At 41.7% G+C, this 27,221-nt stretch overlaps 1 protein-coding gene across 4 annotated transcripts in view; it reads right to left on the bottom strand.

Moving 5' to 3' along the window:
• CEP170 (centrosomal protein 170) overlaps positions 1-27,221 on the bottom strand; it is a 158,151-nt gene that overhangs the window by 102,900 nt on the left and 28,030 nt on the right. For all 4 annotated transcript variants that reach the window (XM_089669775.1, XM_089669778.1, XM_089669776.1 and 1 more), the window contains exons 3-5: positions 21,070-21,159; positions 10,319-10,397; positions 3,378-3,436 (exon numbers count right to left, since the gene is read on the bottom strand). In XM_089669775.1, the coding sequence (XP_089525901.1) occupies positions 3,378-3,436; positions 10,319-10,397; positions 21,070-21,159 (228 nt within the window). The remainder of the gene's footprint in view (positions 1-3,377; positions 3,437-10,318; positions 10,398-21,069; positions 21,160-27,221) is intronic.

Here is a 27,221-nt window from a genome sequence, read left to right as displayed (position 1 = left end):
GGCCCTTAGTCCAAAGAGCATCTTGATGTATATATTTAGGTTTGGCTCACATGAGCTATGGAAGATGAGTCTGGTGTGGTAGACTCCTTTTGATATCATTGCAGTATTGTGGTTTACAAAAAAACATCCTTTTTTTTCTTTTCTTTTTATTTTTTTTAGTTTCCTCACCTAAGTCTTGATTCACACTATGAACAGCAAAGTAATCGCACTGGAACCGCACTGCATTCCTGTTCAATTGACATGTGATTCAGAGTGGTGTCATTTAAGGCCATTTCCACACCACATTCTAATGTGAACCTAGGCTTAAGGATTACTGAAGTATCTTGGAACTCCTCCTTCTATGGTGGATAGATTGGACCATATAGATTTCTTCCTTTTGCTATTTTATATATTTTTTTTTTTTGCCTGTATCAGTGCTATACAGTGGGGAAAATAATTATTTGATCCCCTGCAGATTTTGTAAGTTTGCCTACTTACAAAGAAATGGAGGGTCTATAATTTTTATCATAGGTGTATAGGAGACAGAATATCAACCAAAAATCCAGAAAAACACATACAAATGTTATAAATTGACTTGCAGTTCAGTGAGTAAAATAAGTATATGATCCCCAAGCAAAACATGACAGTACTTGATGGAGAAACCCTTGTTGGCAAGCACAGAGGTAAGGCATTTCATGTAGTTGGTTACCAGGTTTGCACACATCTCAGGAGGGATTTTGGTCCACTCTTCTCTGCAGATCTTTTCTAAATCCTTAATGTTTCTTGGCTGTCGCTTGGCAACTTGAAGTTTCAGCTTCCTCCATACATTTTCTATAGGATTAAGGTCCGGAGACTGGCTAGGCCACTCCATGACCTTAATGTGCTTCTTCTTGAGCCACTCCTTTGTTGCTTTGGCAGTATGTTTTGGGTCATTGTTATGCTGGAAGACCATCGCATCAACGGCCCATCTTCACTGTTTTGGCTGAAGGATTCTCATCCAAGATTTTACATTACATGGCCCTGTGCATTGGCTCTTCAATGCAGCAAAGTCTGCCTGTACCTTAAGCAGAGAAATGGCCCCAAAGCATAATGTTTCCATCTCCGTGCTTGACTATAGGGATAGTGTTCTTTGGGTCATAGTCAGCATTTTTCTACCTCAAAACATGGCAAGTCAAGTTAATGCCAAGGAGCTCAAATTTTGTCTCATCTGACCACAGAACTTTCTCCCAATCCTTCTCTGAATCATTTAGCTGTTCATTGGCAATCCTCAGACGGGCCTGTACATGTGCATTCTTGAGGAGGGAGACCTTGCGGGCGCTGAAGGCTTTCAATCTATGGCGGCATATTGTGTTACCAATGGTTTGTTTGGTGACTGTGGTCCAAACTGCCTTAAGATCATTCACAAGCTCCTCTCGTGTAGTTCTGGGCTGCTCCCTCACTTTTCTCATGGTCATCCTTATCCCATGAGGAGAAACCTTGCGTGGAGCTCCAGACCGAGGATAATTGATGGGTATTTTGTATTTCTTCCATTTGCGAATAATCGTTCCAACAGTTGCCTTCTCACCAAGCTTCTTGCTGATGGTCTTGTAGCACATTCCAGCCTTGTGCAGATCTACAATCTTCTCCCGGACATCCTTTGACAGCTCCTTGGTCTTGCCCATGGTGGTGAGATTTGAATGTGTACTATGAGCACATAGCCAGTCTATGGGAGCCAGAATTATTGTTGGTTGGTAGGGGATCAAATATTTATTTATTTCAGGTACTTATATAGCGCCATCCATTTACGCAGCGCTTTACATATATATTGTACATTCACATCAGTCCCTAACCCTCAAGGGGTGTACAATCTAAGGTCCCTAATTCACATTCATACATACATATACTAGGGCCAATTTTGACAGGATCCAACTAACCTACCAGCATGTCTTTGGAGTGTGGGAGGCACAGGGAGAACATGCAAACTCCAGGCAGCAGGTGCCGTGGCTGGGATTTGAACCAACGACCCTAGTACTGCCAGGCGGAAGTGCTAACCATTTAGCCACTGTGCTGCCCTTGTTTAAAAAACAATTGCTTCTTATGTGTCCTGTTCAAACCAAAATGCTGCGTTGATGCAGGTCAATGCCTTGCAAGTAGAGGAAAAAAAAAAAGGAAAAAATTTTTGATTTGTGATTTATTTTCTCCCTCATAAGGAAAATACCAGAGGCCATATTTGGGGGATTGGAGAGTGTGAAATATTGGTATAAGGTCCAAAACTGTCCTTTACTTTCCCATTGTGACAGCAGTGGATGTAGCCAATAGCATCTTCTTGTTTGCCCCAGACTCCTCACATGCCTCCTCCTCCTGAGTATAGCTAGCGCTGTTAGGGCTGTTGTGGTAGACATCCTATTAACACAAAATGGAGAAAAATCTACACAAACATTCTCCAAATATGAATATGTCTTCCCTCATCACACTCTCTTTCTCTACACACAGAATGTGATGTCAAAGGAAATCCAGAAAAATAAAGTGTGCTTTAACGCACTAAAAACGTACATCAATGCACGGCAAAATGCATGTCAATGTGCATTAAACGCAACTAAAATGCATGGAAATGTACATTTTCCATGCATTTTAGCGCAAGTCAGTGTGAATTTCCAATGTACTCAGAAATAACTTAGGCTGAATTCACACTGATGTGCATAAAAATGCAGGGAAAATGGATTTACATTTCCATTCATTTGTTTGTTTTTAAAGCGCTGATGCACGTTGTGACATGCATGGACACGTTAAAATGCTATGCGTTTTGCATTTTCCTGTGACATCACATCCTGTTCCTGTTTTTGGGTTGGAGAAGGAGCGAGTGAACACATTTTAGTTTTTGGAGAGGTTTTTGGTAAACAGGATGTCTAGCAATTGTTTTTTATGTGTCTATGCCTTGACCTGCGATAAAATGCAGATCAATGCACCAATGTGAATTAGCTCTTATGTCCATCACAATGTGACCCCCTGCCAAACATCCAAACCTTTCTGCATGAGATCAAAACAGGACAAGAATAAAAGGGTCCTCTAGCCCTAAAGGCAGGCTCTCTCTGTCAGCAACATCAAAATGTAGGAAGGGGTACAAATGTACAGCTTAAACCTGCCACTGACTCCAAAGAAACCACTCAAGTGATGAGGTGGTTGGTCCCCAGCACAAAATTGCAAACAAAACTTAGTAAACGGGTCAGAATCTTGTTGTTCCAGGAGCGAAGAGTAAAATATTTTAATTTTCTTTATTCTCTGTGACTTGTGTTTCCTGTTTACAGCAGAAGGAGCTGCATTTCACAGAGGGGTCTTGAAAGAAGAACTGGGAAAAAGACAATTGTCTCAATGTAAACAAACCATAATACTGGCCATGGTTCATTTATAAAGTGAATTACCTTAAGAGCTTCTTCAGGAACCTTCATTTCCCCACGTACTACAGTAAAAAGATTGGTATGTATACTCTGCTAAGGAAACAGCAGATAATGTTTGGAAACAGTTATACACATATAGTAATATTAATAGTAATCAACACTGACCAACCACATTGCACAGACTGCATGAACAATGCTATACTAAGCGACAGGATGAACACCATTTTTTTCTCAATGTAGAACTAATTCACAGATGGACTAGCAACACGCACAGTTGCTTTTTAAAGAGTACGTAAACACAACATTTCACATATGTGCCTGCTGTACCATATATGAAAAAGCATCCTATTCCCTTGGGTCCGTTGTGTAAAATCCCTGGTGTTCCTGCCATTCCCTTTGCTTTCGAATTAAAAACTAACCACACTAGGCAGAAGAACACACCATGGTCAGTTCTCTAGCTATGTTGAGAACTCCATGTGCTCCCCTCCAATGATCAGACTTGCACTGACATGCCCCCCCCCCCCCTCCTCGCCTTTCACTGGGAAGATTAGTGTAATGTTGTTCCTCGTCCCCCAGTTCTTATGCAGCTGAGACAGAGGGAATATGATCACTTATAATAAAAAGGGGAAAGAAGTGTTTAGAATTTTTTTTTATATCTATACAAAAAATGTTTTGCTTTTGATTTCTAAACTGAATGGGTTGTTTTACAAGGTGAGGGTTTACAATTACTTTACGGCTGAACCATAGGCAACCAACCTATTACGTAGGTGAAATATACATAAGGGAACAGTTTTATCTGCCAAAAAATGTATATTTCTATCCATCCAGTCCATGCCAGACAGCACAGCCAAGTGGATAAAACCACTTACTGTTATGGAATCCTTCCTCATTAGCATTCAGAACACTTGATTGGCTCCCAGTCCTGTCCCTTTTTCTACCAGTGCTGTTGTATAAGGGATTACTAGAAGCTGATATAAATTCAAAATCAGGTCTCTATACTAGTTGCATTTAAAAAAAAAAAAAGGAATTATTAATGAATAGCTAATTGCATTAACTGTTATCTTTTATATCTGACTTGAGTCCAGCTTTAAAGCCATACAAATAGAAATGAATGTTCACTGCAGTAGAAAAGCTCTTACACTCTCCTCTCCAGCAGCCCGTGCATTCTAACATTGTTCCTTACCAGACCTGAAGCCTTCGCCACGGCTTGATATTTTGGATGCCAGTGTTCCCCGCCGTGTGCTGCGATTCTATTGTTCAATCCTATGTCACTGCTGTGCCCTGTAGTGACACAGGGGTGAGAAGATGGAACCATGGTGTATAGTGGGGGGACACAAGCATCCAAAACTCTCAGCAGTGTCTATTTCTGAAGAAACTGATGGAAGCTGCAGTGCTAGCTCAATGTTAGGAGGCATGGGCCACCAGAGAAGTGAGTATAATAGCTTTTCTACTCAGGGAATCAACATCTCTAATTAAAGACGGACAAAGTTACTCTAAAAAGGTTAAATAGTATCTAAACCCAAATCAAAAAATTTAATATACTGCAGCTTCCAATCCTTAGCTTCACCTTGTGATCCTTAAATAACACACTTCTTGCCCCATTGGGGGAGATTTATTAAAAGTGGTGCACACAGAATCTGGTGTAGCTGTGCATGGTAACCAATCGGCTTCTAACTTTAGCTTGTTCAATTAGGCTTTGGCAATAAAACATGGAAGCCAATGGGCCAAGTTGTACCAGATTGTGCACTCTGCCGCTTTAGCAAATAACCCCCTTTGTGTCTTCACTCATTTCTCCACTGTATCTATGGAGGGAGCCATGGTTGAACTGGAAAGGATAAGTTCACCGTTGGGAATACGTTACATGTTCCACCTGTTTTTAGGCTGGAACATGTAACATGTTCCCACTGCTGCAGCCGCCGCCCGCTCTCCCTGTGAAAGCATGTACCTGCAAAAAAATGGCCATTTATTTTTTTCCTCTTTTAAGTGAGCTTATCCTTTAAATATGTCTGTCATTGTTCATTTCCATTGCATAATTGTTTGATGGGACTAGTAGTTTACATATGAAAGATAATGGTTTGTTTTCAGCTCACAGGAAGTGACAAAGACATGGCATTTCTGGCAAAATCAAGTTATTTTCTGTGTTTGCTGAAAAAACTCTTAGCCTGAAAAATAAAAACCAAAGCAGTTATCACATCCAAGAACTGGTAAGCTCTAATATATTTAGTTGTTGATTTAGGCTTAGATATGAATGAACTGAGTAGCCAAAGATTAAAATGGACTTAGCTGCAAGCTACACGTTTTGCAGAAGTCTTTTTTTGTTTTATAAAAGCACCCACAGAGTCAATTTACTAAAGGCAAATAGGCTGTTCAGTTTACAAGGGAAATTGCACTTTACATGGGAGAGAAATGTCGCCTCCTCAGCACACGTTTTAACTGCCGCTCCATGATGCCACAACTGCATACATTATGCACGGATGCAGCACAACCCCACTTACTTGGATGGGTTGTGTTCGGAGGCAGTACTGCCAGCCAAATGCAACAGGAGGTATAATTTTTGCTGGAGTTGTGAAGCAAAGCACTGTGGCATGTCTGTATCCCTGTCTGCCTGCCTTAAAGGGGAGTGGGTGTAAAAACACATCTCCTCAACCACTGGTTTACAGCTGCTAATAAGCAATTCCATTGAAAACAATTTTCTCCCTTTTGAATGTAATAAGTCAGGACTTGACCATCTCTGTCGTCCCTTTTTTTCTGGGATGGGAAGCATCCCCCTACCCCCAGCACCACAGTGGCAATGAGTGAACCAGTATTTCAACAGTACTGGTGCTAGAGTGCGTTTTCAAGGAACTGAGCTGCTCCTGATCTTTGTTATTACTTTTCCTTCTGGATCTTTGATTTCCACTAAAAGTTTTAAATGTTTGTAGAAGAAAAGGTCTTGTTCTTCACTGGCTGAATCTGTGTAGTACAGTGCACGAAAAAGTATTCATACCCCTTGAAATTTTCAAAATTTTGTCATGTTACAACCAAAAATGTAAATGTATTTTATTGGGACTGTATGTGATACAACACAAAGTGGCACATAATTGTGCAGTGGAAGGAAAATGATCAATGGTTTTAAAAAGTATTTACAAATAAATATCTGAAAAAATGTGTGGCATACATTTGTATTCAGCCCCATTTACTCGGATACCCCTAACTAAAATCTAGTGGAACCAATTGCCTTCAGAAGTCACCTAATTCGTAAATAGAGTTCACCTGTGTATAACTTAATCTCAGTATAAATACAGCTGTTCTGTGAAGCCTTCAGAGGTTTGTTAGAAAACATTAGTGAACAAACAGCATCAGGAAGGCCAAGGAACACACCAGACTGATCAGGGATAAAGTTATGGAGAAGTTTAAAGCAGGGTTAGGTTAAAAAAGAAAATTCCAAACTTTGAACATCTCACTGTTCAATCCATCATCTAAAAATGGAAAGAGCATGGAACAACTGCAAACCTACCAACACATGGCCGTTCACCTAACCTGACAGGCCAGGCAAAAAGAGCATTAATCAGAGAAGCAGCCAAGAGGCCCATGGTAACTCTGGAGGAGCTGCAGAGATCTACAGCTCAGATGGGAGAATCTATGCACAGGACAATTATTAGTCATGCACTCCACAAATCTGGCATTTTTGGAAGAGTGGCAAAAAGAAAGCCATTATTGAAAGAAAGCCATAGGACGTCCCGTTTGCAGTTTGCGAGAAGCCATGTGGGGGACACAGCAAACATGTGGAAGCAGGTGCTCTGGTCAGATGAGACCAAAATATAACTTTTTGACCTAAAAGCAAAACACTATGTGTGGTGGAAAACTAACACTACATATCACCCTGAACACTCCATCCCCATCGTGAAACATGGTGGCGACAGCATCATATTGTGGGGATGCTTTTCTTCAGCAGGGACAAGGAAGCTGGTCAGAGTTGATGGGAAAATGGACGGTGCCAAATACAGGGCAATCTTAGAAGAAAACCTGTTAAGAGTCTGCAAAAGACTTGAGACCTGGGTGGAGGTTCACCTTCCAAAGTATATTCATGTGTTAGAATGGCCCAGTCAAAGTCCAGACCAAAATCCAATTGAGAATCTGCGGCAAGACTTGAATATTGCTGTTCACAGACGCTCTCCATCCAATCTGATACAGCTTGAGCTATTTTGCAAAGAGGAATGGGCAAAAATTTCTCTCTCTAGATGTGCAAAGCTTGTAGAGACATACTCAAAAAGACTTGCAGCTGGAATTGCAGCGAAAGGTGGTTCTACAAAGTACTGACTCGGGGGGTTGAATACAAATGCATGCCACACTTTTCAGATATTATTATTATACAGTATTTATAAAGCGCCAACAGTTCGCTCAGCGCTGTACATTACAAAGGGAGACAGAACATGCGACAGTACGAAAACAATACAATGTGATACACGAGGGGTTCGAGGGCCCTGCTCTTTCGAGCTTACAATCTAGGAGGGAGGAGATAGTGGTACAGGAAGAGATAGCTGTGGGGAATGGAGTGGTAGGAAGAGTGGCAGAGGTCGGCAATTAGCAGGGGGTGGATAAGGCTTCCCTGAAGAGGTGGGTTTTCAGGGTGCGCCTAAATGAGAGGAGAGTAGGGGATAGTCTGATGGATTGGGGTAGGGAGTTCCAGAGGATAGGGGACGCCCTGGAGAAATCCTGGGGGAGGGAATGGGAGGAGGAGACTAGGGAACTAGAGAGAAGGAGGTCTTGTGAGGAGTGGAGAGTGCGTGTTGGGTGGTACTTGGATATTAGGTCGGTGATGTAATTTGGGGCAGTATGATGGACAGCTTTGTATGTCAGTGTTAGGCCTTTGAATTTGATCCGTTGGGCATTCGGAAGCCAGTGGAGGGATTGGCAGAGGAGGGTGGCGGAAATGGAGCGGTTGGTAAGGTGAATGAGTCTGGCTGCCGTGTTCAGGATCGACTGCAGCGGGGATAGCCTGTGGCGAGGCAGGCCAGTGAGGAGGGAGTTGCAGTAATCGAGTCGTGATATGATGATGGAGTGAATGAGCTGTTTAGTGGTTTCTGGGGTTAGGAAAGTGCGGATTTTGGCGATGTTGCGGAGGTGGAGTCTGCATGAGTTAGTTAGTGATTGGACTTGGGGCTAGAAGGATAGGTTGGAGTCCAGAATGACACCAAGTACTCTGGCTTGCGAGGCAGGCCTGATAGTGGCATTGTTGGACGTGATGGAGAAGTCAATGAGGGGTGGTGTGCGAGCTGGGAGGAAGACTAGGAGCTCGGTTTTGGAGAGGTTCAGTTTAAGGAAGTGGAGCGACATCCAGTCTGATATGTCGTTTAGTAGGTTTGTGATTCAGGCGGAGACAGTGGGGGTGAGGCGAGGGGTAGAGAGGTAGATTTGTGTGTCGTCGGCATAGAGGTGGTAGTTGAAGCTGTGAGAGTGTGTGAGTTGGCCAAGGGAGAAGGTGTAGATGGAGAAGAGAAGGGGCCCGAGGACGGAGCCTTGAGGGACCCCAACAGAGACGGGGAGCGAGGGGGAGGTGGTAGTGTTATAGGTAACGCTGAAGGAGCGTTGTGATAGGTAGGACGAGAGCCAGGAGAGAGCAGAATCTCTGAGGCTGAGGGAGTGAAGTTTTTTTTGAGGAGGAGGGGGTGGTCAACTGTGTTGAAGGCAGCGGAGAGGTCAAGGAGTAGGAGCACTGAAAAGTGGCCATTAGCTTTGGCGGTTAGAAGGTTGTTGGAGAGTTTGAGTAGGGCAGTTTCGGTGGAGTGTAGGGGACGGAAGCCGGACTGTAGGGGATCGAGGAGGTTGTTGTCGTTGAGGTGAGAGCTTAGGCGATTGTAGATTAGGCGCTCGAGGAGTTTGTATGAGAATGGGAGCAGGGAAATGGGTCTGAGGTTGTTCGGGTCCAGGGAGGGCTTTTTGAGTATGGGAGTGATGTGCGCGTGCTTCAGAGGGGAAGGGAATGCACCGGAAGAGAGGGAGAGATTAAAGATGTGGGTGAGGGAGCATAGGATGGAGGGGGGCCATAGGAGTTGTGAGGGGATAGGGTCGAGGGGGCAGGTGGTGAGGCAGGCGTCAGAAAAGACCTTGGTGACCTCCTCGATGGTAGTAAGGTCGAAGGTGTGGAGTGTGGAGGGGGCTTCAGTGTGAGGAATGTTAGGTGGGGTGGAGGTCAGAGTAGTGGTGAGGCCGGGGGAGAGGGGTGATGAGTGGGTAGCTGTCTATATATTTATTTGTATAAAATTTTGAAAACCATTTATCATTTTTCTCTCACTTCACACTTACACTTTGTGTTGGTCTATCACATAAAATCCCAATAAAAATACATTTATGTTTTTGGTTGTAACATGACAAAATGTGAAAAATTTCAAGTGGTATGAATACTTTTTCAAGGAACTGTAATCGTTATTATATGCCATCATTGCTGGCATTGTGGCCTGGCGCTTGTGTTGGTGTGTTCTAAGACAAGGCTCATCACAATGCTCCTTAGATTACCCATACAGCATGCCTATTGTTTGTCCTCAACTAGCATTTGTTGCCATGGCACAGACTTCTGTACATGCATTATTTATTTTTGAGTCTGACTGTTAACATTGTGTCACAGGTCATTAATGTCCAAACACTTCTAAATCATAGGCCTAGACGTGAGAGGTATATAGGATGTTAGTTTGGGATTCACAATAACAGAGAATTGCAACTGGGTTTTGGTGATCATAGGGAAATCTAGTGTACAATATCTTATTTTTTTTTTTTTATTTACTCACTTATAGACAGTAACCTTTTCTTCAGAGCTATCCAGTGAAACATTTACATAGGAATAGACTGTGTGTCTCAGACTTGAAGTAGCCTGTTAAACAGAATTTATAGTTTGCTTCCTTTTACCACTTTGTACTGGATTAGGTATAATGTGTTTGATTTCGGCTTGTCTAATAAATTAATTTATCAAATACATCTCAAAAGGATATCATAGCCAAATCTCAACTTATCTTCAAACTTCAGGGTAATATAAGTCTGTTCAGGAATCCGGACATCATTCACAAAGGTCTGCAAACAAAATACAATAAAACATAGACACATTATAATGTCAACATTTTTCAGGGAAAAAAAAAAAAACTAAGAATGCTCACACACATGCATTGATGGCTCAGTTTGCGTTTTGTCTGCTGATAATGAAAGCATATGTAGCCCACAATCCACCTACCCACCCAACAGTTATTTTCCCCAGTATTGTTTGGAAAGGATGTTTCAGGCCTACATTACTTCTTTTTATGCAGCTCTACAGCTACAACTTCTATGCCCTGATGCAGTATGAGAAAAAAACAAATCTGCTGATGACTGCACCTTCCACTGCTGAGGAGGAGTTACAGCTACACAATCCACAGGTTTATGGGCACCCTGATTCTACCTAATCACGTACGTATACACAATGGTGAACATTTACCATAGCAGTCACAATAATTGCAACCATTAACTCACTAAGTGCTATTTGTATACATCAGGGGTCTCCAAACTTTCAAAACAAAAACGGCCATTTTACTATCCTTTATGTCTGGTATACACGATGAGAAAATTGGACAAATAAAAAAAAAATTTAAAAAAAACACATTCAGAGCGATCGTCCGATAATCTATTCGTTCGTACACAGCTTTCAAGAGCAGATCATGACACTTCATGCGAAATTATACAAAAGGACAAGAACGAAAAGGTTTCTCCTAATAGAACAGAACAAACGATTTTCAGGTAATGAGTATAGTATTTGTATGAAAAAAAATCAAGTTACCAAGACTGCGCATGCTCAGAAATGAAAGAATACATCACAGTACATTGCATCACTTCTGAAGTTGTATTTTGTCTTACGAGAATTTTCGTAACTTTAGTAACCTATTCATTTTCGATACTAACATGCAAAAACAAAAACAAAAAAAAAAAAAAAAGGATGATCATTTGTCCTATATTCTCATCCTGTGTACGAGGCTTTAGACTTTAGGGGGACTGGACTGGGGACAGTGGAAGTAGAAAATGTCAGCAATAGGAGTATATACCTCAGACTGGGTGGTTAATGGGAAGAAAGGATAGTGTTCAATTGTTTGTGTCAGTGGAAGGAATAGTGCCCCATTGTTGGCGTTTGTGGGAGGAATGGTGCCTCACCATTGGTGTTAGTGGGGGGAATAGTGCCTTGTATCAGGGGGAGGAATAGTGCCCTATTGCCAAATAAAGGCAAAACAAAGGGCTGCAGTTTGGAGGCCACTTGTGCACATGAATTTGTTGCAGTGTTGAGACAAATACAGTGACTGGCACACATCTAGCAAAATAATGAGTAGGGAATCGATGGCGAGTCACCATTTAAACCATGGTGGATTTGATTTAAATCAAACTGATTTAAATCACGATTTAAATCACTAGTCAGTAAGGCTTGATTTAAATCATAGTTTTCTACATAAAGACTAATTCTTGCTGGTATAACTTTAATATGCAAGTAGATGAAGATTTTTAGAATAACAACTTTTTATATTAGTTTTTTTATCCCCAGTTTAATAGGTTAATCATTCATATTTGGACAACTTTTCTGTTGTACTTAGGAAGGAGAAAAATAATCATTACCTTAATAATAACAATTTAAATAGATTTATTCATCTGAAACAATAACATTACAGCATATGTTATTTGCTTAAACAAACATCCATGTTTGTTAACTAATTTGGCTAAACAAAATATATATATTTTAAGAAACTTAGACTGTCAGCCCCTTCCTCCTCACACCTAGTTTCACTTTCTTCTTGTGCAGTCCACTCCAAACAATCAGAAAAATATTGTTTCTATTCTATTCACTGAACTTCTTGAAACTTAGCACTGAAGGGGTTGATTCTGTACTCATAGATTTGTAGAAGTTAGGATTAAGGTCTTTTTCTTAACTCTGTTCATGTTATAACATTTTTGCTGTGAAAAAGAGGCATGTGATCTCCGCTGAGTCAAATTCAGTTTTGAGAACTGCAAAAGTAAACCAAGCATCTGTGATATCTTGTAGGCAGAGAAACTGCCCAATAATCTTACAAAAACCTCTGGAAGAGCATGACATTGTGAATGGATTAATGGAATTTATTTACCAAAAAAATTAAACATATACAGCCTTATTCTACATAATTAAAAAAATAATCTTTATTTCATGATGGAATAACCTTTGGATGGTAATATAATTTCCCTCAAAAAGCATTTTATTAAAAAAAAATCCTTTTTAAATAAAAAAAATCCGATTTAAATTAAAAAAAAATCAGATTTTTTTTATTTTTTTTTAAAAATCATTGATTTTTATCCACCCTGATTTAAACCCATTCATAAATTATGAATGGATCTGCAGAAAAAAATGGCAGTTGTGTATATAATTGGCAGACAGAGGGAGCCAGTAAGCACAGTGAACATGGCGGGTAGATAGCGAAGATTTATGAAAGGGAGAGAGACAGCCAGGAATGGAGTTTTAGGGCAGCAAAATACACAGTCAAAAGAGGAGCATTCTAACAGAGGAGGACAGGGCATGGAAAGAGTGGGACACTGGCTGGGATAAAGAAGTGTTACAACGGAGAGACACAGCCATGAGAAGTTTGTTCATATTGCTGAAGGGGGGAAAAGGAGCAGAACAATTGAAAGGGATGAGTTGTGATAAAGGAGCAATACGACATGGGGAGATAGATGTTCATGAAAATCAGAAGCAAAACTGTGCATTAGAATTGCACGACAAGTGCTCTTGGAGGAGAACTTCTTAACATTGTGACTATTCCATTTCTAGTTTCTGTGCAAAGGGCAGTCACTGAAATTTTAAATATAGCGCCAAGTTCACACATCACTGAGCAAAGTCGCAAAATCATTTTCAGTGCCTGATGACGAATTTCCCCACAAATCATTATCACTCAATTCTGCAAGTAGTTCTAATTTACTATCGCTGTTTTCTAGCCGGTCTAAAACCAATTTTAACCTAAAAGGGCGCTTTTTGGACGCCATGGACATTTCTCAGTTTCCAGGCAGAAAGAACAGTAAAAATGCAGGCAGGGCAGAGGACAAAGCACTAGGGACAAAATGTATGTGAAATGCTTTGATGCAGCAATGTTTTACTATGTGATTTTAGTGTATTTAGTGAATGTCACTTTTTGTCATTTTCAAATTTCCTGCCAGTTCCGTCCCCCGTACGTCCCGACGCCGCAGGGGACGGAACCCAGATGACAGATGCCGGTATCCGCCGGAGGACATTGCCGGGGACACTGCAGGAGGGACATCGCGGGAGCACAGGACAAGGTAAGAGAAAAACAGATCCAGGAGCAGCACCGCATAGTAAGCCCGAGTGTAGCTTGGGGTTACTGCTTGTGGTACTGAAACTTTACCCCGAGCTACACTCGAGAATACCGCCAGGGAGAGTACATCAACCTTTATTGAAGAATCCACAGTTAACATGATAGTCCTGCATTGGTAACATGCAGCAAGCTATCACAAGTCGTTTATTCAGCTAGCACCATATAAATTGTACCAAGAATGCACCATAAAGATAGGCTGTTTTAGGTTACTCTCAAACTGCTCTACATCAAAAATGCATATGCATTTTTGGCATGTTTGCATTGTGTTTTAAACATATCATTTACCACTATTTTAATGTGATTTTTATGCAATTTCAGTGATATTTTGCAGTGACTTGCTTCCAATTTTGATTACTTTGATGTGACTTCAATGCGACCTTACTCAGAGTCGCATTAGCATAGACAAGAAGCATTTCTATGTGACTTTAATAGATGAGTGTTTTGGTTTTTTTAACCCTCACCTCTCCTCCCTGGTTATCATTGCTGCCTAAAAACTTCCTCCAAAAGTACAGTCCATTCACACCTGAGCGTAGCAGAAACACGTGTTCCTGCTCACATTTTTTTGCACCTTTTTCAAGAATAAACGTGCACCGCACATAGGGCAGCCCATTCAAGTGACAAATGCCAAAAGTATCTAAGACGTGTCTGCTAACCGCAATTGGGGTGTCAACAATTTTGCTGCATTCACATCTGCACGTTTCCGAATGCGTGGCAACCCACACAGAAAATTCATGCTTTGCCACGCATTTTCAGAATGCTTTGAAAACGCACATAACATTTGTGTTGCCATAATGCCAAAGCAAGCATCATGTGCGATTCTGAAACGTGATGCAAAGCATGCATTTTCAGTGAGAGTTGCCGTACGTTCGGAAACGCGCAGATGCAAAACGCAGCCTAAATGGCAACGCAAGCAGGACATGCATTTTCGAAATTTTCTGTGCGTGTTGTCGGGTGTTTAGAAACACACAGTTGCGAACGCAGACTAAATGGCTACACAAGTGCGACGTGCACTTCCACATTTGGTAAGGAGCTGGAAGTATTTTTGGTGAGGTGGTATACTTGGTGGATCATTCTATGGGTATTAACCACTTGCCCTCCAGAGGATTTCCCCCCCTTCCTGACCAGGCCATTTTTTGCGATATGGTGCTGTGCGCTACTTTAACTGACAATTGCGCGGTCATGCAATGCTGCACGCAAATGAAATTTATGTCCTTTTTCCCCCCACAAATGGAGCTTTCTTTCGGTGGTATTTGATTGCCTCTGCATTTTTAATTTTGTGCACTATAAACAAAATTTTGAAGGAAAAAAAACCAATATTTCTGACTTTTTGCTATTAAACATATCCAGTAAAAAATGTTGAAAATCCAAACTTCATCATAAATTTAGGCCAAAATGTATTCTGCTACGTCTTAGCCAAAAAAAAAAAAAATATATAGCAATACGTGTAAATTAATTGGTGTACGTGAAAGTTATAGCATCTACAAATGGCAGTATATATACTGTGTTTTTTTTTTTAATACTAGTAATGGCAGCGATCAGCAACTTATAGAGGGACTGCGGCGGGCATTCTGACCCTGGGGGGGAACTGACTAACTGCCACTTACATCCCCAGTAACACGTTTCACATTATGTGCTGTGTGTTGTTTTACTGTGTAAGTATGCTGCTTAAGCGGAAGTGTGCGCCCCCTACCCGGAAATGCTAAATTACGTATATATACAAGTAATTTTGCGCAGTCCTGCTGCCCTGTAACAGTAGTTCTGCTATAGGGCGGTTGGAAAGCGGTTAATTGGAAAGTACAGTTAAAATACACTGCCCAAAAAAATTAAAGGAACACTTTGAAAACACATCAGCTCTCAATGGGGAAAAATATCATGCTGGATATCTATACTGATATGGACTGGGTAATGTGTTAGGAACGTAAGGATGCCTCATCGTTTGATGGAAATGAAAATTATCAACCTACAGAGGGCTGAATTCAAAGACACCCCAAAAACAAAGTGAAAAAATAATAAAGCAGGTTAGTCCATTTTGCTGAAACTTCACTGCAGCAACTCAAAATGTTACTCAGTAGTTTGTATGGCCCTCACGTGCTTGTATGCATGCCTGACAACATCGGGGCATGCTCCTGAGACGACGGATGGTGTCCTAGGGTATTTCTTCCAAGATCTGGACCAGGGTATCACTGAGCTCCTGGACAGTATGAGGTGCCACCTGGCAGTGTCAGATGGACTGAAACTGGAGGTGTTCTATTGGATTTAGGTCAGGAGAGCGTGGGGGCCATTCAATGGTATAATTTCCTTCATCCTCCAGGAACTGCTTGCATACTTTCGCCACATGAGGCCAGGCATTGTCATGCATCAGAAGGAACCCAGGACCCACTGCACCAGCGTAGGGTCTGAAAATGGGTCCAAGGATTTCATCCCGATACCTAATGGCAGTCAGGGTGCCATTGTCTAGCCTGTAGAGGTCTATGTGTTCCTCCATGGATATGACTCCCCAGACCATCACTGACCCACCACCAAAACGGTCATGCTGAATGATGATACAGGCAACATAACATTCTCCATGGCTTCTCCAGACCCTTTCATGTCTGTCACATGTGCTCAGGGTGAACCTGCTCTCATCTGTGAAAAGCACAGGGCGCCAGTGGCAGACCTGCCAACGATGGTGTTGAATGGCAAATCTCAATACAGCTCTATGGTGCCAGACAGTGAGCACAGGGCCCACTAGAGGACTTTGGGCCCTCAGGCCACCCTCATGAAGTCTGTTTCTGATTGTTTAGTCAGAGACATTCACACCAGTGGCCTGCTGGAGATCATTATGTAGGACTCTGGCAGTGCTCATCCTGTTCCTCCTTGCACAAAGGGAGCAGATACCTGTCCTGCTGATGGGTTAAGAACCTTCTACAGTCCTATCCAGTTCTCCTAGAGGAACTGCCTGCCTCCGGGAATCTCCTCCATGCTCTTTGAGACTTTCTTGCCAAACTTTCTGGCAATGGCACGTATTGATGTGAAATCCTGGAGTAGATAAACTGCCTGTACAAGCTCTGTAGGGTCCAAGTATCACCTCGTCCTACCAGTAGTGACATTGACCCTAGCCAAATACAAAACTAGTGAAAAACAGTCAGAAAAGATGAGTAGGGAAATAAATGTCAGTGGCCTCCACCTGTAAAACCATTCCTGTTTTGGGAGTCGTCTCATTGTTGTCATTTACACCAAAGCAGCTGAAACTGATTAAACAATCCCCCTCTGCTACTTAACTGACCAGATCAATATCCCAAGTGTTTAATTGACTTGCTATACCCCGATTAAAAAAAGTGTTCCATTAATTTTTTTGAGAAGTTTAATATAATGTGAGTGGCTTTCTATCTGAGAGAGATTTTTAGAAAACAGTATTGCACTATATTGATATTTTGCATTTTGCGTAAAACCTTGTGGATCTTCATGTGAGAAAATCACTGAAGTACCAGACACAAGGAGACACAGAGCTGAAGTGACTAAGAATAATTGATTAGATATACACCACGGATATGAAGGGTAAGTTTGTTGCTCGGACAAAGCAGATCACATTACCGCTGTGTTCGGGCGATCAGTGGTGTCATACCATGTGACTGCTGTGACCAATCACAGCACTCACATAGTAAACACTGGAAACTGAAAGTAAAGATCGCTTCTCTCTGCTCTCAGTGTGAGAGCAGAGAGAAGCGATCCTGCAGTGTGCGAATGTACAGAAGCCTGTCAGGCTGCTTGTATGTATATATATCCCAAACCAACACCCTGATCACTGCCATATGCCGTACCAGTGCCCTGATCACCGCCATACACCATATCAGTGTCCTGATCACTGCCATACCATCACCCTGACAACCACCATACCCCAATACCAGCGTTTTGATCACTGGGATACCCCATACCAGAGCCCTGATCACTGCAATACCCTATACCAGCATCCTGATCACCACCATGCCCCATACCAGCATCCTGATCACAGCCATGCCCCATACATACCAGCATCCTGACCACCCCATATCCCATACCAGCATCCTGACCACTGCCATACCCCATACCAGCATTCTGATCACCACTATACCCTATACCAGCATCCTGATCACAGCCAAACTCCATACCCCTTAACAGCATCCTCGCTACTGCCATACCAGCGTCCTGATCACTGCCATACCACATGCCAATATCCTGATCACTGCCATACCCCATACCAGCATCCTGATCACTGCTATATGCCATATCAGCATCCAGCATTTTAGGATCTCAACTGATCAATTTTCAGTTATATATCCTACAGTTTGTAGACTCTATAGCTTTCACACAAGCTAAATAATATAAACGGTTTGGGGTTATTTTTACCCCAAAAATTTAGCAGAATATATGTTGGCCTAAAGTTATGAAGAAAAATTATCTATTTGCAAAATTTTATAACAAACTAAGCAAAAAAATGATTTTGTTTTTCAAAATTTAAAGATATTTTTTCATTATATAGCAAAAATAAAAAACCCAGTGGTGATCAAATAAAGTTCTCTCAGAAAAAAAAAAAATTATTTCATATGGGTACAGTGTGGCATGGCTAGGTAATTGTCACTCAAAGTGTGATAGTGCTGAAAGCTGAAAATTGGTCTGGACTGGAAGGGGGTGAAAGTGTCCGGACTTGAAGTGGTTAACTGTGTGCAATATGTGCTGCTTTTACTAAGAGATCATGCTGGGTTTTTTTTCTCCCTGAGAAAAATAAACTTGTATGTGATACCCAATGGAAGTTACTAGCATCAGATGATACACAGACAAAGAAATCCTCCTACAAACACTGTACCTGTTTATCTGCAGTCATCTGTCCTCTACAGCCATTCAAAGTCCAGAATTTACACAGGATCTCTCATCCATTACACGGGGGGGGGGGGGGGGGGGGGGGTTGAATAGTGCAGTGAGGACAGCCCTGATTGGAGGGAAGGGACTCACCCGGCTTCACAGTACACAGACAACATGCCGAGCTGAAGATATCCTCACAGGCTGTGTGATGGAGCTCTCCTTTTCCCCCAATCACCTTTTTATCTCTTGGCAGCAGGAAAAGCTGTCAGAAGTGGCTCATGCAGATAACAGACGAATGAGGCTTTGGAGAGAGGCAGGTACAAATATTTCATGCCTGAGGTTTACGACCGCTTTAAGCATGCTGCATCTCAATACCACACTAGTTTGGGGCATTTCCACATTCAATAGATCCTTGTGGTCCCTATGGTCCCATTCACACCTGAGTGTTTTGAAGCTCCAAGCCCCTAAAAGCTCAGGGAGGAAAAAAAAAAAATCTAATATTTTCTATTGAGATGGTTCACTTATTCACTCCAGGTCGCCTGAAACTGAAAAAAGTTTTAGAGCTAGTTTTGCAGCTCAATTTTGAGAGTTTTTTTCTGTATAGAAATGCATCGAAACACGCAATTCGCAACTTTTTGTGTGTTTTTGGAGCATTTTGTGCTGGTTGCTAAGAGCTGGCGTCCTAACAACCAGTGACTCACTCCTGCTGTCAGACAGCAGGGATAAGTCTTCTGTTGTTAAGGAGCCAGCACCTGCCAGCAGCTTCCTACCAACCATGAGTCATCCCCGCTGTGAGTGGGAGATTCCCACTGACAGCAAAATGTAAACATAAGAGACAGCATTGGGGAAAAAAACAAAAAAAACAGCGTGGGGGTTCCCCAATACATACCAGGCCCTTCAAGTCTGATATGGTTTTAAGGGGGACCCCACAACAAAAGAAAATAATAATGTGTGGGGTCACCTCCAAAAGCCATACCAAAATACCAGACCCTTATCCAAGCATACAACCCAGCAGGCCACCTACTTGTCTCTTCCTGGCACAGCACCACATCCTTATGTTGATGAGGACAAGGGCCTGTTCCCCACAACTCTGGCTCGGTGGTTGTGGGGGTGTGGGCAGCAGCATATCAGAATCTAGAAGCCCCCTTTATGAAGGGGGCCTCCAGATCTCACCTCCCCATGTGAATGAGTAGGGTTAGTACCTATATTATCCCTACTCATTCACCAAAAAATGCCAAAAATAAATAGAAATACAAACACGTTTTTGACAAGTCCTTTATTAAAGTTTTACTAAACCCAGAACCCTGAATTCACTCTACCTGGTCTTTTGGGCGTTACCTGCAGGACTCCACCCCTTCCTTTTGCACAGAGGGGGAGTAGTTGGGTTTCCATTATCACTTGGTTTCATATATTAATCAATATGTATTTTATTTACTGCTCTGAAGAAGGGAGTTTGGCTCCCGAAACACGTTAGCACTCTTCACCCAAGGACCTCCGCTGTCTGCGATTGTCATCTCGGGCTCCTTGTCTCTGTTTTTATGACCTTTTTGGTTTGTGAGTATGCATTTGTAATTTTACAATAAATGTCCTATTTATCACGATAATGCACGAGGAGAATGCGGCCTGTTTTATTCTTTTTTGCGAGCATAGATGTCTATTTAATGTTTAGAATCAGCCAGAAGGTAGGAGACTTTAGTCAAAACATTTTTTGCCAGTGCTGGGAACAGTTAATGATCTCTGTAAGGTTTTCATTGTTATTTGTTCCCCCTGTTGTGCACATTTCCTTTCACTTACTAGGAAAACAAAAAGGAAACTAGAAAAAGATTTAACCATCTTTTCTACTCTGCTAAAAATCATAATAAAAAAGGATCTGCATCTTCTAATGACCTTCTCTTCTCCCCCAGGTGATGACAATGTTTAAGCCTAGCATTTCGATCAGCGGTCTCCAAACGTTCTAAACAAAGGGCCAGTTTACGTTCCTTCAGCCTGTAGGAGGGCCAGACTAGCCATTGGGTGTAGAAAAGGTCCTGATGTCAGTGGGAGGAATAGCACTCCATCAGTGGCGGCATTGGGAGGAATTCTGCCTAATAATTGGTGTTATTGGGCCCAATTATTGGTGCCAATGGGAAGAATTGTGCCCCTTCATTGGTGTCAGTGGAGGTAATTATGCCCCATTATTGGTATCAGTGGATGAAATATTGCCCCAAGGGCTGGATAAAAGCATGCACAGGGTCACATCTGGCCCTCGGGCAGCAGTTTGGAGACCACGGATTTAGATGATCAGGCCCGAGTACTCTGCCCTGAAAGGAAGGTGATATAGGCCACATGCTCCTCCTTACCTGGAATAACAAAGCTGCAGGTATGTATAACAAATGAGAGTATTAGTGGATAGAGGGTTTTTGGGCTCTCAAGAAAACTTGACACCTTTTTGGGCAAAATAACAAATTCTCTTTCAAAATGGGACATAGTACATTTATGATAATGACATGAACAAATTTACCTCCTCCACTTTATTGCCATAAATAATATAATAACATATAAAGACAATTCGTACTTACCCCATTAAGACTGCCCAAATCCTTCACTAAATGCTCATCCGCAGATGCTTCATAGTTGATAACGGCATGTTGTTTGTCCACACTTCTTGACTATAAAGCATAATTTAGAAATAAATCAGCATGTCAATATACTTCACAAAAACATTCACTTAATGTGGTACATTGATCAGTGTACATATATATACTGTACTAGCTACTTAAGAATCTTCTTCTATCCATATTCTTATCTCCTTCTGGCAGACGCCACTCTAATGCAAAGAAATGTTCTAATGAAGTCTCTTCAACACTTATGGAGTGTCAGTTTTCTGGGTTTCTCACTGCGCTACTACAGGACACAGAAGTGAAAAAGGGGTCGGTGAGAAGAGCCACTCATATCCTGCTGTAAAAATCCGTGAGCAGGTAGGCTTTTATTCCAGAACAGACATGCACGGTGTCGTGTTCACTAAAAAGCCCCTACCTGACATGCTATACAAGCTCAGAAGCAAACGATCCCTCATCAGATCCAAGTCTAGGCTGCTTACTGAGGTATTACAGGCTTCTTTGCACAATGGTTTAATATCCCACATCTACAAGGTATTACTCTCCTCTACCCAGGACCATGCGAGTTTGAAATCTAGGGCCCAGTGGATTGCGGATCTGGGGGAGATAGGGGGTGATCGTTGGGATTTGGCATTGGAGTCAGTACCTGTATCATCCCTGTCGGCCCCACACAAGTTATCCCAACTATTTATCTTTCACAGGGCATACCGAACACCAGTTAGTTTGTTTCAATGGGGCAGGAGAGATACACCTTTGTGCTCAAAGTGTATGGCACACAGAGGGGACTTTATTCACATGATTTGGAGATGTCCAAAATTAGTAAGATATTGGGAGGATGTTCTAGGGGTTGTGTCTTCCCTCTCCCAGACTCCTGTCCCTTCGGAATCATTAGTGTGTCTATTGGGAGCGCTGGACCCTGAATTTTACTGTCCGGGTATCTATATTATGATTACTCATCTCTTGTATTTAGCAAGAAAACCAATAGAAGATATTGTACCAGACAGCCAATATCTAGCTAAGAAATGCTGGGTGGAGTATGTTAATTCTCTCGTTTTACGAGAACAAATTACCTATCGTCACCGTAATGCCCCACGTATATTTGAGCTAATCTGCATAACTGGTTAGATACGCCCAGCTTGGCACCTCCAAGACTGATAATGAACAGACTTTTACAAATCTGATACACTACAGCTAGTTGATCGTTGAAATTGAACTTGATGGCCCGCCTGCAACTGTTATTATCGTTCCTGTTGTGCGTTCTGCTCTTCTTTTCTTTTTCTTCTCCGACTTTTGTTTCCTCTACTCAACCTCTACATACTCTGTAAATTTTTACTGATGTGATCTTAAAACTCTGCAACAAAGGGCTATAATGATGTAGTCCTATTATGTATGCTGTATATGAACAATGTTCATTTTTCTTGTACCAATTTTTATGATTGTCTACTGCCCTGCTATTTGCTCCTGTATTTTCTTTCATTTTCAATTAAAAAAAAAAAAAGTTTGGATTAAAAAAAAAAAAATTAGAAAAAAAAGCCCCTACCTGCCTGCTCGCCATCTCCTCTGGCACTGTAAGGTCTTTGAGTGCCAAGATGACGGCCTCTAGTGCATGCACAGGAGTGACCTCATCCCCGCAGGCCAATAAAGAGGCCCGAAGACCGGCCAGAAGATGATGTCGGTGCAGGGTAAGTATGAAAACTTTAGTTCCGCTTTATTGCGGTGTGGGCAGAAAGATATATTTAGCTCTTGCAGATATAGAAAAGCTTGGTTAAAGCTGTAGTTTAGGTTGTTTTTTGTTTTTTTTTTGCAGTTTCATTGGCTCAGTTTGAACCAAAGTTAGGTATGTATGTACTATACCTCACTGATCCCTGTGGAAGCTGGAAATCACTGTAGTAGGCCACTAGCTTAAGGGTCCCATGCCGAGCAGATGCCCTTCTTCACAACATACATAGCGTGTCACTTGCTGGGCACAGACACCATTCAGAGAATACTTTGCATTTTCACAATGAATGCAAAGTGTTCTCTGATTGGATGAGGTAGTGAGGTGAGCAGTGAAGTCATGATTACCACCTTGTACAATCACAGGATGCTTTGCATTCTCTGTGAAATGCAAAGTGTTCTCTAAATAAAGTCTGTGCCAAGTCGGCAACTATGTTACTATGCAGCATGCAAGCTTCAGCACAGGAACTGGAAGCTCCAGGCAATCTCTGTAGCAGCAGTGTCTACTACAGTGATTTCCATCTTTCACATGGATCCCACAGGTATGACACATGCATACTTACACTGGTTCTAGCTTGACCAATGTAACTATGAAAAAAAGCCATATCTAAAATTCAGCTCCAGGGGTGTGGACAATTTTTGAAAAAACTACTTGTCCAGTGACTAAATCGTTGCCCCAATCTACTTGTACCTCATCACACTCTACTTGTCCAGATTAAAAAAAAAATTTTTTTTAACCAAAACCGTATTTAAATTGGAAGTGATAATAGGAATGTTTTAAAAACAAAAAAGGGGTTTTATGGTGACTTAAACGCTTAATAATTTTAACATTGCGCTGTTTATTGCCTCCTCCCCTCCCTGCCTGTCTCCAGCATGGCAACCGGGGACTAACAGGAAGCAGAAAGACCTTGCAGTGTAATGAGCACTGATTGGGTGCTCGTCAGGAAAGGGGAGTGTCGGGCTTATCCTTTATCCCTTTCACTGCCAGAGCGGTTTTTTGCACAAGATTAAAAAAAATAATGTTAGGCCTGAAGATTACTCAAAAAACCCCAAACATGATATATTTTCTGAAATCAGAGACCCTAGAGAATAAAACAGCTCACGTTGCATGATATTACCGCAAAATTTCAGTAAAAAATACTAGTTAATTTTAGGGACAAAAAAAAAAAACAATAAATTAACCTTTTTTTAGTAAAATATAAAAGATGAGGTTGCACAGAGTAAACAGATATCCAACTTGTCAAACCTTAAATTTGCGTGTACTCATGAAATGGCGACAAACTTCAGTACTCTATATTTTCTATAGGTGACGCTTTTAATGCCCCTTTTAGGTCATCAGTTTAGCGTTACAGAGGAGGTCTGCTGCTAGAATTATTGCTCTCATTCTGGCGTGCTCGGCGATATGTTACATGTGTAGCACAATCGGCGGTTTCATACGTAGGCACCCCAGCATGTGCTTTTATGTTTGTACGTGCGTATATGTGGGGGGGCTAAATTTTTTTTGCTTGGGTGTAACTAATTTTTTGGTGACAGGTTCTCTTTATTGACCCTGGATGTCTCCCCTCTGCTCCCTTGAATGTAATGCAGTGCACATCGCTTCAATTGCCGAGAATCTGTGACTGGGGACCTGGAAGTGATGTCAAACATCACTTCAGAGTCAGGACAAGAAGGGGAGTCGATGTGTTCACTCTCCTCCCTCCCCTCTAGCCGCCGGTGGTGAGTCGGTCCCAGGTCTACAGATGGGCAAGTGGAGCCCAGGAGACAGTGGGCGTGGGGGGGCTTCACACGAGGGAGGGGGAGGGGGAGGGGGTGGAGAGGCTTCCACCTGACAGGTGAGCCCTGCTGCTTGCCCGCAGCAGGGCTAAAGATAGAAAATAAAAAGCTACCTGCCCGGCGCCCGGAACTACATGTCCCGGGCATCGGGCGATAGGAATTGCACATCCCTGAGCTTTAAAGTCTTACTAAACTTTTGACCCTGCATTCACTCTATCTGGTCTCCCACAGTGCGCATAACATAGAAATGCAATTACACTGTGCAACAAATTTTTATTTTTTGCCAGTTTTGGAAACAAAAGGATCCATTTCTTAATGAATTTCACATTCCGAGTTCAAATATAACAATGAAATTTGTCAATTGGCTCTAGTTTTTCTGTAAACGGAAAGTTTTCTACTGTAGGCGTAATGACTACATAATGCACAATAATTATATAGATAGATGTCTTTCCACAAATATAAAGCAAGTGATATTGACTACATAACAAAGCCTAAATGGCATAATATATTGCATAGGATTACCAAGAAAAATTATAGCCATAAGCTAAGTTGAATCATTTTAATACTTAGGATTCTCACTAGTTTTGTCTTCAGTTTGTGTCGGTTTTGCTTCTCTTGGCTTTTCTCTTGTATTCGAGGAAAGGGCTATCTCTTACAACTGCACGTGACTACACGCTTCAGGTTCTTCCTCACTTGACTCAACCACGAAGGATTCTGGTGCTTTAGGAATTGGTAGCCCCTCTCCATGAGGAACTGGACGTATTGCCGATGGAATATTTGGATAGTGCACAGATAACTTTTTCTTCTTATTTAGCCCTTTTACAATTGGAGGCACCATACAAAAGTAACAATTACTAACATGATCTGTTGGCTCTCTCCAAATCATTGGCACAGCGAAAGGCATAGATGCCTTTTTTCCATTCAACCATTGCTCCAGTGCCGTCCCACAAGAATTGCAGCATATATGTGGTGCCCAGCTCTTGTCCTGGTCTCCTATCTTGCAGCCAAAATACAAGTTGTAGGCTTTCTTAATCATTCCTGTTATCCTCCTTTTTTGTGAGATAAAAGTTATTTCACCGCAGATATAGCAGAAATTATCTGCTTTATTCACACAAGTTCGAGGCATTACTGAGTAGCCTATATAAGCATAAAACGAAATGTAAAGACGCTGTCGAACTACAATCAGCTACAGATACTGCAGCTTTTATGCAGTGAAGTGATGCAATTAAAGGCTAATATTGCATCATCTCAGTATACATGCAATTTTCTATTGGTCACCAGTATCAATTGCGCAATATGCAGCTGAAGTTGCATCATAATTTTGAATGGCTTACGTCATTAGATGGGTGAATATATCATGGAAACTAGAGCCAATCAACATTTTTTAGGGTCATTTTCGTTTTCAGCACCCCAAAATTATGTAAGATTAGCTAATTTTATGCCCAAAACTTTTTACCTGTTGAACAGTGTTATTTGTGTAAATATAAACTGCTAAATAACTTTTCCCATCAACAGTATATAACAGTCTTGTGACTTCTATCAGTGTCCAGCTGAGCACTGGTTAAAGCTTGTAGGAGGAGTTTTCACTCTGCCCTGACTGTCCTATGAGGCTGCATAACCCCTAACCCTCTGTTTGAACAGTGCTGATTGGCCCTGTGCTGATTACATGCACCCTCCCAAAGAAAAAAAGATGCAGATGGATTGGAGACAGTAGAAGGGGAGGATCAGAGTAGACAGGATCAAATAAGCCTTTTTTCACAATGTGAAGAATTACCCCTTAGGTTCCAGAGTGAGTATAACAAGCATGCTTTTTTGCAAATACAGGCTGATTTCACTGTTATTGATTTACTAACACTTTAAGCAACAATGTAGCTTTAAACAGTATTACTGTAACATGCAAACTAAAATGAACCCTTTTGCTGCCAGAATTTAAACCTCAGGTGGCAGCAATAATGTTGCTATATTTCATATGCACAATACAGATTTAAAAGTTTGAAAAAAGGTCCCTTCCAATACATATTGGGCTGTACATTTTGAATGGTTAAAGTATATGTAAACCCCCACCTTGCAAAACGACCATTCAGTGTAAAAAAGAAATGGAAAGCAAAAAATGTGTGTAAACATATAAAAAAAATATTATAAATACCTTTTTCCCTTTTTATTTTTAAAGTGATCTGATACCCTCTGTTCTCAGCTGCATTAAAGCTGGGAGGAGAAACAGCAGAACACTGATCTTCCCAGAGAATGGCAGTGCAGGAGGGCATGTCAGCACAAGCCTGATTATTGGAATGGCTCCTAGCACAGCCTGAAAACTGACCACGCTGTGCTCTCCTGTCTAGTGTGGTCAGTTTTAATAGGCAAGCAGAGGGACTGGCAGGAACACCAGGGATATCACACAAAGGCATCAATACAAAGAGAACAGGATAATTTTACATACAAGTACATGGTACAGCAGGCACAACTCCGGGTTTACATATTCTATATTACATATTCTACACAACACCAGCATTGGTATTTGTCCTATGTCTGATGCTGATGTTGGCTAGGGGTCAGAATTACAGTAGGAATTACAATAGCAGCTGAACTATCTGGGGGGGATTAAAAGAAGGCATGATTTTAAGTTT

This window comes from Staurois parvus, unplaced genomic scaffold (assembly GCF_062004578.1).
Source record: "Staurois parvus isolate SC_StPar_1 unplaced genomic scaffold, SC_StPar_1.0 ptg000081l, whole genome shotgun sequence".
NCBI classification, from domain to species: Eukaryota; Metazoa; Chordata; class Amphibia; order Anura; family Ranidae; genus Staurois; species Staurois parvus.
The sequence above is the reverse complement of the archived record's forward strand: the minus strand, read 5'-3'. Positions and strand labels throughout refer to the sequence as shown.